This window comes from Fundulus heteroclitus, chromosome 9, assembly GCF_011125445.2.
Source record: "Fundulus heteroclitus isolate FHET01 chromosome 9, MU-UCD_Fhet_4.1, whole genome shotgun sequence".
In the NCBI taxonomy this organism is placed as follows: Eukaryota; Metazoa; Chordata; class Actinopteri; order Cyprinodontiformes; family Fundulidae; genus Fundulus; species Fundulus heteroclitus.
This window is the reverse complement of record NC_046369.1, coordinates 29,198,776-29,211,952: the sequence shown is the minus strand read 5'-3', so window position 1 is coordinate 29,211,952 and position 13,177 is coordinate 29,198,776. Positions and strand designations below refer to the sequence as shown.

The following is a 13,177-nucleotide window of genomic DNA, read 5'->3' as shown; positions in this document are numbered from 1 at the left end:
TTTTCCATCCAAGAATATAGGGTGTATCCCACGAAATGAGTCAAATCGGGACCGGACGGGTCCCCCTTGTAACAAGGTAAACCTGCAAAAGCCTCTTTGGAGGTTTGGATCTAAAATGACTTACACATCCCTTTCCTACAGAAAATCTGACTACTTTGTTTCATTAGAATATTGGACATTCATGTTTTGTTAAGTACATAAAAAAATTCAAAAAGTTATTTTGGCTTATTAAAGTTAATTTTTGTTGACCCTCCAGAACTTTTGACTTGACAATTTTGGCCCAAATGACAAAAGGTTTGAACACCCGGCGTCTAACACATTGATCCCACGGTCCTTGAAGCAGATTCTGGCACCTCTTGGCAGCATGGGTGGATACCATGTCCTGTCCGAAAATGAAATCGGCATCATGGATTCTAGGCCTCTCCACTCCTTCTCCAGACTCTGGGAGCTTAATATCCAAAAAAAAAAAAAGAAGGCGGCAATGCTTTACTTTCATCTGAAAAGGGGACTTTGGTCCAGTGAGCAACAGTGCCGTTCTTTTTCTCCTTAGCCCAGCTAAGACGTTTGTAGCCGACATGTAAGATTCATCTGTGTGGCAAAAAACAAAACAAAAGGAAGACAAAAAACAAAACAAAAAAAAAACCTTTTCGCGATATTCTGATTTTCTTAAGATTTACCTGTAGCATTGAAAACTCACAGCTGTCCTCGATGTCAGCATCTCTTATGATCACTGAATGTTCAGACGCGCATCTTCTTGTCAGGTTTATGGCAAAAATATTTTGCGAAAGAGGCTACAATCACCTCAGCATTTAGTAAGGCGAGGAATGTTTTCCACATAGTGTTTTCTTCCCCTAATGAATGAAACTGACATTTGAGAAGGGCTTTCTTTAGTTACTCAGGTTTCCCTGTCTGATCAAATCTGTTTAGATGATTTTAAACATTTAAGTGGAGGGGAAAAAATACACACAGCACTGTATCTGTCAGGGGGAGGTTTCTGTGACAACCAAAGAAAAGACAACTTAGACGAACAAAAGATTATGTAGACCATGGTTTAATGCCAAAAATGAACCCAAACACATTAAAACCTCTGACTCCACAATGATTCAAGTTATCATGTCAGTAGCTTTGATTTATGGCACGATATGGCACTCACCCCATCTCCGTTTTTCTCTCTCTCTGTCTCACACACACACACACACACACACACCCATCCACCCACACACACACACACTTGAAAGTTTATTTAATATTATAATCCAAATATTTATATTCTATCAGACCAGTATTCTACAGCACTACTTAAATATGTACACTGCTGGGCAAAGATAAGCCGATCACCAGTTCCATTTAAAATTCATAATAAATTGGAGTTGTTGTTTTTTTAAATATATAATTTAAAGCAACTTTCCAGTTTATTGGCTCCAGAAGCTCCAGACTGTCTGAAGTGGGGCTTCCACAGAGACGTTGGAGGCTGATTTCAAGCGTAGCCGCTTAGCTCCGTCCATCGTCTGCAGCTGATGAAGTAGACATGAACACACGTGGGGGGATGATGGGGGAGTGGCGCTGAAGCCGGTAGTTTGCTCGCTGTCCTTTTAATGATAGTCCTGAGACGATTCATGTGACTCCTTGGCTACAGTTCTCCATTAAGAATCACATTTCTCAGAGTGTTGCTGAACGGATCACAGAAGAAGAAACGCACCGTCTTTGGTCCTCTGTGCTGTTTAAAAAAAAAACTTGCGCTGCTTTTCGTTCCCTGGAGCTGCAGAGCCACTGGATGGCTGTTTAGACACGTCTCTCGGCTTGTTTTTTGTTTTCTCAGGGATGAGGGAGGTTCATCCGATCCTCTATCAGAGTGTTGTCTGGACCTTGTGCTTCTATGCATTGCTTCACAGTTGTTATGACTCCCGTCAGACGCCTGTCTAGAGCTGCGAGGTGAGGCTCAGCCAGGACGGGCTGAATCGGATCAAAAGCAAGAGCTTGTCGCATGGCTGAACTCAGCACTCCGCCTTTCAGGAAGTTCAGCCTGTTCCAGGTGGAAACACGAATCCTGCCACACAAAGTTAAAGACACACACACACACACACAAAGGGGATCAGGGGAAAGACGGAGCAGACGGGCAGCTGATTGGGACTGGGCAGTGTGGAGACTTACATGCAACACTGGTAGAGCGGTGCCAGGATGCTTCGCTCATCCAAAGCAGGGTTGCCAAAGCTGACGAGAAAACACAAGCAAAGAAGATGAAAATAAACTGGTAAGAAGCCACAACCACAAACTCCCCTGCATTTAACCAACCAAGCGCTTCAGCCATCGCCTAATTATTAAATAAGAGTCATCCTGAGAGTAATTTAATCTGAGTATTAGTGAGTATGCTGTGATTCGAGAACAGGCCTCATCATCCACTGAGCCCACTAAGGGATTCATGGCGAAGATTTAGCATCCCTTCATCCCATTAGAGTACCACAAAGAAAAAAGCTCTGCTCCTAGATGAGGATATATTTGGTCTAGAAGACCAAAAAAAAAAAAAAAAAAAGTTAAAAGAAAACAATGGGAGATAATGTATATGATCATGATCAGTCATTGTTTTATCAGACGCAGACATTACTAGTATGCACAAACTCATCTTGCTCAAAAAGAAAAATACTTGGAAAACTGCATGGACCAGACTGTGACATGAAACAAGCTAACTTAGCAGCAGCACTAGCAAAACCTCGTCTTTACTTCTGGGGAGTGGGTGTTTGTTATGACTCAGCTGTAAAGGTTTCAGTGGTGGCAAGTTCTTGAAAATGGGATGGGAAAACTGGAAGACATCAAACAAGACATAAGCGAAATTTTTAAAAGGATTTCAAATGTCAGCTGCCACAACGAATTAACGGGATCTTTACGGTGCTGATACATTTAGTAAAAACAAAGAAAGACATTTTACTGTAACTCCTCAAGAGTGACTAATTTGTTTTTCCATGGTATCGCTGCACCCAGACGTTACTGTAAAACAAGTGATTTATTTACATTTGGCGTCTGGTGCAAAATAAACCTGGGCACCAATTATATCAAAAAATGTGTTGTGTTGTGTTGTGACATTGTTTTCCACCAGGAAAAAGATGTGGTTTCCAGCTGCTACTCGTCGTCATTCCTCACCTCTTTGCATTGTCGAGCAGGATGAGCATGCTGGCTCCTCCGTCATCTTGGAAACTCTCGTAGTGATGGCGGTCGGCGTTGCCGATCAGGTAATCAAAGACGGCAGTGTCAATGACATCAAGCAGCCTCGGCCCCGCATCGTACGGGGGCATTTTCTTCACCGCCTCACAGTAACCTTCATCATATTCCCACCTGCATGACACAAACAAACATGAACGTTCTTTAAAATGACATCAAAATGCAATTTGATTGCCATGATAGCTGGAAGTCCCTTCCTATAACCACTTAAAAGATAATATTAGGGAGTTTCAGAGGAACTCAGGAATGCAGAAAACTCTGCAGTAATGTCATTAAATTAAAAGATATGACAGATACCGAATGCCCCACTAAATTGAAATCAAATGTCCGGTCTTTCACTGGGGAGTGTCGCTACAGTGACGGCACAAAAGCTTTGGCTGCTCATTTTAGCTTTCAAATAAGGTATTCCTAAATCTCGATTGCACAATAGATGGGAATGGGCATTCAGGAATCTGGTGATGCCAGATGTACCGTATTTTTCAGACCATAAAGCGCACCAGATTATAAAGGCACACTAAATATTCATCCCAGGTGTGTAATATTACTCCTCCCCTCTGTGTACACAGTTCTACTAAGAGAGCTATCCGTCTGTCAGGAGGACAGAGTGGTTGGGCTATACTGCCCTGTTTCTAACATAAGGCCAAAATAAATGTAACTTTTACCGTGAATTAACTTACTTGGTTTATTGTTGGTAACGTGTACTTGGGTGTGGGCTTCCTCACATTAATGCACTTCTAGTTTAGACATTACAGTCAGGCAGTCTTGTAGACAGCTCAGGGGTCCAATCAGGTAGTGACACAGTGTACCGTAATGCTCTGAATATCCATTGTGCGGAGCGATTTTGTTGCTAACCAAAGTCGTACTTACACATTTTAGAAGATTTCTGAGCGCATTGTACCACATAAAATCTGTCACTAAGCATAACGTAATAATTGTAATATATAAGGCGCACCGGGTTATAAGAATCCTTATAAATTTTTGAGAAGATTTAAGGATTTTAAGTGCACCTTAAACTCCAAAAAAATATGGTACTGTGTAATTTATTTGTAAAACATTTTGAAACCTAAACGCTAACACTTTCTGAGCAAAGTCTAAACCTATTTATTTGAAGAAGAATGAACTAATCAAACATTGCCTTTTGACATCTAAATTTATTTCTGCTTTTAACTCATTGCGGAAAGCCGGTGGGAATTTGAAAGCAATCTGCTGGGAGTAAAGCGTTCTCTCTTTTTGCATAGCGAGTGTCAATTACCCGGTCGGCTGAAATCTGACCAGGCGAGCCGGCTGCAGTCTGAGCATTTATTTTTAAAAAAGATCAAGCGATATGTCTACAGTACACACCATGCAGATTTACATAACTAGCTTCTCGCCTAAAAACCTTTTTAAAGTTACTTTTATGTCAAAGAAAGCATGATACATCAAACTTTATTCACAGCTTTTCTCTTTTCTCTTCAACCCACAATGAATCATGGGATAGGATTGGCCACGAAGGATACACCAGACCCATCCTTCAAATCAGGGAAAAGAAGGACACGTTTGACTTTTTTCATAAGTATCGGCATTAAGTATGAAAATGTTTTTTTTTTTTTGTTTTTTTTAAGATTTTTCGCGGCTCTACTGGTTCGCTTTTTAAACACAGTAGGCTGACAGGAAGGGGGGTGGAAGAGGTGGAGAGACATAGGGCAAAGGTACATGGGTCGCGCTACCCGCTCCACCACCAGCGCGCCCGAGTTTGAAATTTAAGTATCATGTCAACACTGATAGGAAACAGATGTGAGAAACCTGAACCTGTCAGGCTGAATTTAGATTGGAACAAACACTTAGGCATGGACTGGTATGAGATTGTGATGGTATGATGGACAAAAATCTAACAATTTGTGTTTAAGTAAAAAAATTTAAGAATAAAATGCAAAAATTAGGGTTGTGTTCAATGTTAAAATAATGCCTGAATCATGTAATATGTGATTCAGGTAACAGCTAAAACATTTTTTAATAGAAGTCCAATTTGAGATTGAATCGAATTGATTCTTGAAATTTGAATCGATACCTAGCCCTAGCATTTTTTTTTACGTGAAACACAGAAATATACCTGTTGATATAAATCATATCACATTTTACTATATGATTTAGGACAGCTACAACAATATCTATAGTTATCTTTAATGTAATACATCAATATAGACAGGAAGAGTTAAATGACACATATGAGGGCATTGGAAGCATCTTCAACACTTATTTTATGGACCTCCATATTTTTATAATAGTTTTGATTTTTATACATGCAGACGCTTTGAAGACACTACATATTATTTTATAAAGCAAAAATTAAAAAAGTCAATACAGTATCTACACTTCTTTTTACAGTGTCCAACATTTCTTGTATAAACTGAAAAAGATTTTAAGATTTCTTGGTTTTGCCTCAGAAACATGTTTGATGTCAAGCTGAGAACTGACCAATGGCTTTCCAGCAAATATAGTCCTGCAGGAGCTACTAGCAACCATCTTTTAGATCCGGTAACAATTTCTCCAAAACTAGATGCAAATTCACAACTTTGCATAAAATGTGTCAGATATGTCAGAACAGTTTTATTACTTATTCAGAGTTATTTTAAAGAACTACTGGTGCAACAAAAATAAATTCAATTAGAAAAAGCTGCCTTGACCAAACCCTTCTTGTGGGTGGAAGTTTCATTTTTTACAATTTTCCGTTGTAACCTTTAAAAAAAATGGTTGGTAGAAGGTTAATCCTCACCCACTTGGCCCAAATGACCTCATTTCTGGTTGAACAAATTGCCACGGAGGAGACCAACCTCAGCTGTTTAAGAACCACTTAAGATTTAACAGATAAACCTGCTCTTAAGGTACACAAGCGTCTGTATAATCAGTGATTCTCTGAAATAAAAACCATACTGGTAGCGTTTTCAGGTCTAATAACAAAAAACCCATCTAATGATTTGAAGGAATCATTCGCTGATCTGTAGGTGGATCTGTAGGTGGCCGCAAGCAGACCAGAAGATCCGGTGATAAACAGTTAAAAAAAAAAAAACATTTTTGGACAGTTTGTACTGCTTTGAAGCAAACAGTTTATGTATCTTTTCTAAAATTAAATTTAGGAATTTTAAAAGAGAATTTTTATAATATTGCTTAAATAGACACTTAAACAGTTCACATATGCTCAAGGTGATCCTTTTACTTCCTGATCACTTTAAATATATTACTGCGCTAGAAGTGTCAAAGCAAAATGCAATTCACTACAAAATTATTTATTAGGACATCCTGCTGTACACAGTTAAAAATACTCCTGGTTCTCTTCACTTATAAACTGGGTCTGCTTTGATTAAATCAGTCTTGGACCAGTTTAAGCCCTAGCACTGCCAGACACCCTGTTGATACCCTTCTTACATTTATAGATACCGTCCCTCAGTCGTAAGTTAAAGATTATTCTCTAATAAAGAAATCATATAGACATGCGTACTTATTGTTCTACCGCACAATATTTGATAATCAGAGCTCCACTAATGTCCCTGCTATAAAACACAATAGTAAAAGCACTTGATAGCGACTAGCATTCTCCCTTTGTTGGATTTTTCTAAAGATTTTAAACCACTGACCACTAAGGCTGGGCAATATATTGATATTTTAAAAACATCTGAGATAAAAAAGAGATATAAGAGGAGACTATAATTTATATGGAGATGGACTAAGTTAAATTAGAATTATACTTTTATGTATTACGTATTAAAACAGAGTTTATTTTTTTTACTCCAAGCTGGTCAGATTTCCAAAAGCAAGCATGTGAATTAGGAAAGACAACTTTTAAGTTTCTAGCACCTAATGCTCAAAACAATAATTTTTCTGATGTCTGAAATCATCTGCAAAACTTAAGTCTCCTAAACTGAGTGTAAAGCAGTGGTCTCAAACTCCAGTCCTCAAGGGCCAGTGTCCCGCAACATTCAGACAACTTCTTCTTCTTCTTCTTCTCCTGTTTCTGACAGGTTGGTCTGCAGCACAGAAGCATCACAGGGGACTGTGCTGGCAGCGTTTCTATTCGCCCTCTACTGCGCAGACTTCTCTACCAGCTCACCAGGCTGCCACCTTCAGAAGTTCTCTGATAACTCTGCCGTTGTTGGTCTCATCACAGATGATGATGACAGACAATGGATCCAGAGCTGTGTGGACTGGTGCCAGCAGAACCCTCTCAGGTTGAATGCAGGGGAAAACAAAAGAGCTGGTGGTGGTCAGGCACAGACCCACCTATCTGACACAGGTGAACATCCTGGGAACTGATGTTGAGGTAGTGGACACTTCTAAGTGCCTGGGTGTTCACCTTAACCATAAACTGGACTGGAGTCACAACAATGATGCTCTTTACAGGAAAGTCAGAGCAGACTCTTCCTGCTGAGGAGGCTGAAGTATTTTAGAGTGCAGGGAGCGCTCCTGAAGACTTTCTTTAACTCTGTGGTGGCATCAGCCATCTTCAGTTGTGTGGTTTGTTGGAGCAGCAGCTTATCTGTAGCTGAGAGGAAGCGCTGGATAAACTAATCAGGAGGGTCAGCTCTGTCCTGGGACGCTCCCTGGACCCAGTGCAGGTGGTGGGAGACAAAAGGACTGTAATAAAAATCACATCATCTATGGTCAATGTCTGCCACCCTATGCATGGAGCTGTTGCAGAGCTGGAGAGCTCTTTCTGTCACAGATTGCTGCGTCCCAGATGCTCTGAGGAACGCTTCTGCAGGTCCTTCCTCCCAGCTGCTGTTACATTTTATAATCTCTGCTGCTCACAACAAACTCAATAAGTGTTTACAGTCCTGGAGGACTTCCGGGATGTGCTTCACCGTGTGAAGACGTGTGTGCGGAGGCTCCGTGTAAAAGTTGTCAGAGAATATTAATATCGCCAAAATTATAATCGATTTGAAGAAGGCTGTTTTGTTCGAGAACCAGCAAGTAAATTTCTTGCTGTTTTTTTTTTAACTGAAAGATGACGACTCGGACGGGTGCAGAGAAGCAGCAGGTGGCTAGCAGTGCTGCCTCCTCAGCTAGCAAGGATAGCGTTAGCCCACCACAAGCCGACAACATACCGCACTGGGCTCAGGGTATGATGTCCGAGATCAAAAAAGCAAATGTTGTGGCTACGAAGTACAACGAGGAGACCAAGACCGAAATCGCAAAATGTAAGAAGGAGATAGAAAAAGGAGGAAAAAAGATGGTGAACGAGTTGGAAAAATGGTCTAAAAGTTTGGAGGAGAGCACGAGAGCCCAATGTGAGTTGCTATGTGGGGAGGTGAAGCTGATTGCTGATAAAATGAAAAGCCTGGCTGATAGAATGGACAAACGCGAAAAGGAGGTGAATGAAACATTAAATGATCAGTCCGATATCATAACCGATATGGGGACAAGACTAAAAGAAATGGAGAAGGAGATACTGAAGCTGAGGGGACGAATCAGCTTCAGTATCTTGAAGCATGATCACGGCACAACCGCATACGCGTTGGGGGGTGAAAGAAGGTGCTGAGGCAGGCAAAAAGCTGTCAGAGTTGGCGGGCCTACATAAAGAGAAGTTGGGTTTGGCGTCGGCACCGACGTTGGACCGAGCAAAACAGACACTGGGCGCGAGACCAGTGGAGTCCCACCAAGAGCATTCGTAGTGAGATGTCATCATTACACAGAGAAAGAGGAGATACTGAAGAAGGCGAGGGAGATGGAGAAAACACCTGAAGGTTGGAGCGGACGGATTCACGTATTCCCGGACTTCACCCAGGAAGTAAACAGTAAGGGAGCAGCCTTCAGAGAAGCAAGAAGCCTCCTGCAGACCTGCATGTGGGTCAGATATGGGCTACGTTACCCGGCTACATTGGTGACTGCAATGGAGATAGAGAATGCGATTCAAAACATGAAGACAGGCAAAGCCAAAGGCCCTGATGGGTTCCCGAGTGAATTTTATAAGACATTTGCCTCTAAACTGATACCCCTGCTCGTAAGAGTATATCAGGAAGTCCTTGAAAAAATAACTCTACCTCAAACAATGTCACAGGCGGTGATTCTGAAGAAAAATAAAGATCCACTTAAGTGTGAATCATATCGTCCAGTGAGAGTCTACTCGGATGTGATTATAAGATATTGACCAAAGTACGAGCAGTGAGGATTGAGCCTGTTATAAGTAATATAATACATCCTGACCAGACAGGATTTGTTGCTGGTAGACAACTTCCCAGTAATCTCCGTCGCCTTTTTAATTTGATATACACTGATGATGATAACATTGATCCTGAGATTGTAATATCCCTAGATGACCACAAAGCCTTTGATAGAATAGAGTATCTTTATTTGTTTACGACCCTTGAGGGATTCGGATTTGGTCCTACATTTCCTTAGTGGATTGAGTTAATATATTATTCATTCTTACCATAGCTTGGGGATTTACATATAATATATGACCCATTCCCTCTGTTTCGGGGAACAAGACAGGGGTGTCCTCTGTCAGCACTGCTCTTTGATGTGGCAATCGAGCCCCTTGCAATAATGTTGAGGAACGCTGCGTAACTGGGGAGAATACGCAGAGGGATGAAAAATCATAAACTTTCGCTGTAAGCTGACGACCTCCTCCTTTTCCTGTCAAATCCCGTCACAAGCATTCCGGTGGCTCTCCGTATTATTGAAAACTTTGGGAGGGTTAAGGGAGTGATGACGGGTTGGTCTTTGCCCAATTAATGAACAGGCGAGGAGACTATCATTCCAGGCCTATCCTTTTACAACAAAGAAAGACAAATTCACATATTTAGGTGTTACGGTAACAAGCAAATATAAAGATTTATTTAAGCACAATTTTAAAGAGACAGCGGATAAGGCGAAATCAGAAATGCAAAGGTGGTCATTTCTCCCAATATCATTGGCAGGTAAGATAAACTCTCAAAATGATCGTAATGCCAAAGTTTCTGTTCTTATTTCAGACAATACCAAATTTTATTCCTAAATCTTTTTTTAAAGAATTTAATAAATGTACATCTACCTTTGTATGGAAAAACACAGTCCCCCGGATAAGAAGAGAGTTTCTAGAGAGGCAGAGAGAGGAAGGGGGCCTCCTCTCTCTGCCTGGCCATATGGGTACATATGGAAAGATTTGCATCTAGCCTAATATCCCTGCATTCCCTTATTTGTACCCCTCTGCCCCTAAGCAAGCACCTATACACAAATAACTCTGTTGTACGAAACTATCAAAATCTGGGTCCATTTCAGAACTCATTTTTAAAACAGAAATGCCTCCTGTCTGCTCCCGTTTATGGCAATCACCTGTTCTCTCCAGCTCTGGGGGGAACGAGCGTTTAAGGAATGATATAGAGCTGGGGTGGAATCTGTTAAAAATCTGGTTAAAGATGGTGTACTTATGTCTGCTGCTCAGCTGGAAAAGGAATATGGAATCCCCTTAAAAACGAATTACTTCAGACACTTGCAGATTCGAGATTTTGTGAAAAATAGACTCTCCTCATCTCTTGAATCACCACAGAGTGGGTGGATAGATTAGCTATTGGATAAGAATCTGACTACTAAGTGGGTTGGGTCTTCAATGCTCTATGTAAATATTCAGAGGGTGGCTTCCCCATCCCTTGACCACATAAAAAGGAAATGGGAGGAAGAATTAGAGCTGGACATATCAAATAATGAATAGAGGTGGGCAGTAGAACACATACATCCTTCGTCTGTATGTGTTAGACATGGACTAACAAAGTTTAAAGTGGTACATAGACCTCATTTCACGAGGGACAAACTGGCAAGAATTTACCAGGGAGCTGATCAGACTTGCCCTACATGTAAACATGTTCCAGCCAACACATCTCAGATGTTCTGGTCTCTCCCCAGGCTCAAATAATTCTGGATCAAAATCTTCAAAACCTTTTTATCCATTTACAAGAAAAATATTGAACCCTTTCCTTTGGTAGCCATTTTTGGTGTGGCACCGGGGTAAACAGAATTAACGACGTCAAAGTAAAGCAATGGCATTTTCTTCATTGTTGACCAGGAGATTGATTTTATTTAATTGGATAAAAGCAGCACCGCCAACTCACAAAAGATGGGTAGAGGAGGTGATGGCACACCTAAAGTTGGAAGATCTTAGATTTACTTTACATGGCAACACTAAGAGATATTTCAAGGTCTGGCAACCTTTTATTTCCTATTTTGAATCTGAATTTTCATCTGCTTTAGCATAACTATCAGCTTCGCCACCCCCCCTCCTCCTCAGAATTAATATCATTGTGGTTGTTATTGTCATTCATACCCATGTATCTAGTTTCAACCCAAGAGTGTCTGGAACCCGGGTGGTGTGTGTGGTAGTGGTAGGATTTGTCTTGTCGTTAGTTTGTCTGTGTTTTTTGAGCTGTTTTTGTGATGTAAATTTTGAGTCCTACTCTTTTGTTCTGTATGTTTTGAATAGGATGTCTGTTGTTTCAATATATAAAATCAATAAAAACAATTTGATTATACAACATCCTACTGGTTGCACGGGTTCTGATCCGATCATTCGTTTTTTACGCTGTTTCTCACATGCTAAGGTAACTTGCACACACACCTTAGCTACTTCCGGATGCTGCTGCACTATGACGCATATTGCATATTACATGATTGCTGTAAATAATGTAATATGCAATCATTCTGTAAATAGACTGGAGTTTTCCACTGTTAAATATTTTCCACTGTGCAATATTTACTTCTTCTATTCTTGGTGTTTCTTTAGAGCTAATTTTAGATTAAAGTAATTTGTTCCTTCTTCTTCTCATTGCTATAGCTGTGTGTAATTGTCTGAGTGTTTGCCGCCGTCTCACCTGAATTCCCCTATTGCGGGACAATAAAGGAATTCTTGTTCTTAAGTCTGTGACATTCACGCTCCACAGATTTAAAATCCTCTTAAAGATATTCTTCAATTTCCCTGACTGTCCAAACGATGCTCCCAGCTTATTGACCCCATTCACTTAGTTATTCAGCATTGTGAGGAAATATTGAGGCAGTGCAGGCCTTCTGTTTAATCAGGTTGACACAGTGGGCGGCACAATGACCATATGGAGCCAGGGGTTGTATTTTCCGTCCAGTGGCTTGTGCTCCATTGTATTTGCCAGCCATATTTAGAGCACCGTCATATGCTTGGCCACGCAATCCACTTATAGGCAAATTTAAATGCTGTGAAACATGCAAGGTTTTCACCAGTAGTGAAAGAAACCTCAAAGAAATTATTCACGAGAGCAAGGACTTATCCTTGTCAACATATTTTTACAGAGTCCAGGTGAGGAAGTGATCTCATACTTTCCACTATTTCCTTTAATGATTGTGCTGCTGAACAAAGACAGGATTTCATTCTGAACAACAGCTGAAGTATTTACGTGTTTTCTGCCACCTGCCACATGGTTACTGAAGGGTCATCCTCTGATTTGTACTTCAGAATCTGCTCAAAATTTCCCCCACCGCCTCCATGGCCCCTGAAAGTTAAGCCCTGCCTGGCCGACATCTGCACAGCACCAATTATTCTGAGAAGACATCCCCTGGCTTCTTCTTGCCCTTTCTCACTCACATCAGAAATGTGAACCTGTACTGATCGATCTTCATAGATGCGCTTTATCACGGCGGGCTTATGACTAGCAGATCTCTCATGCACAGTAAAACGATCGAGGGCTTTCCTATTTTTATCATCATCATCTTTAGCTTCCCCTACACCGTTTTTCCTCCTTCCTCTTGTCCCTCTTTCCCTTCCTCTCTCTCATCATCACTCCCTTCATTTTTTTTATTTAGTAGGCTTGTAGCTTTTTGACAGTAGCCTAGTATCACTTAAAGATTTATCTTGAGGAAGTTATTGATAATAATAATAGTAATAATAGTAATAATAATAATAATAATAATAATAATAATAATTCTTTTGTATAGCACACTTTAAAATCTTGTGACTTCTCAAGGTGCTTCACAGTTCTAGAATAACCGTGGT

General features: G+C 40.7%; 1 protein-coding gene across 2 annotated transcripts in view; it reads right to left on the bottom strand.

The window, feature by feature from the left end:
* Positions 1-1,033: 1,033 nt before the first annotated feature.
* fam20b (FAM20B glycosaminoglycan xylosylkinase) overlaps positions 1,034-13,177 on the bottom strand; it is a 28,535-nt gene continuing 16,391 nt past the window's right edge. For both annotated transcript variants that reach the window (XM_021318409.2, XM_012866453.3), the window contains 3 exons: positions 3,136-3,327; positions 2,152-2,211; positions 1,034-2,047 (listed from right to left, as the gene is read on the bottom strand). In XM_021318409.2, the coding sequence (XP_021174084.1) occupies positions 1,816-2,047; positions 2,152-2,211; positions 3,136-3,327 (484 nt within the window). In that variant the 3' untranslated portion in view covers positions 1,034-1,815. The remainder of the gene's footprint in view (positions 2,048-2,151; positions 2,212-3,135; positions 3,328-13,177) is intronic.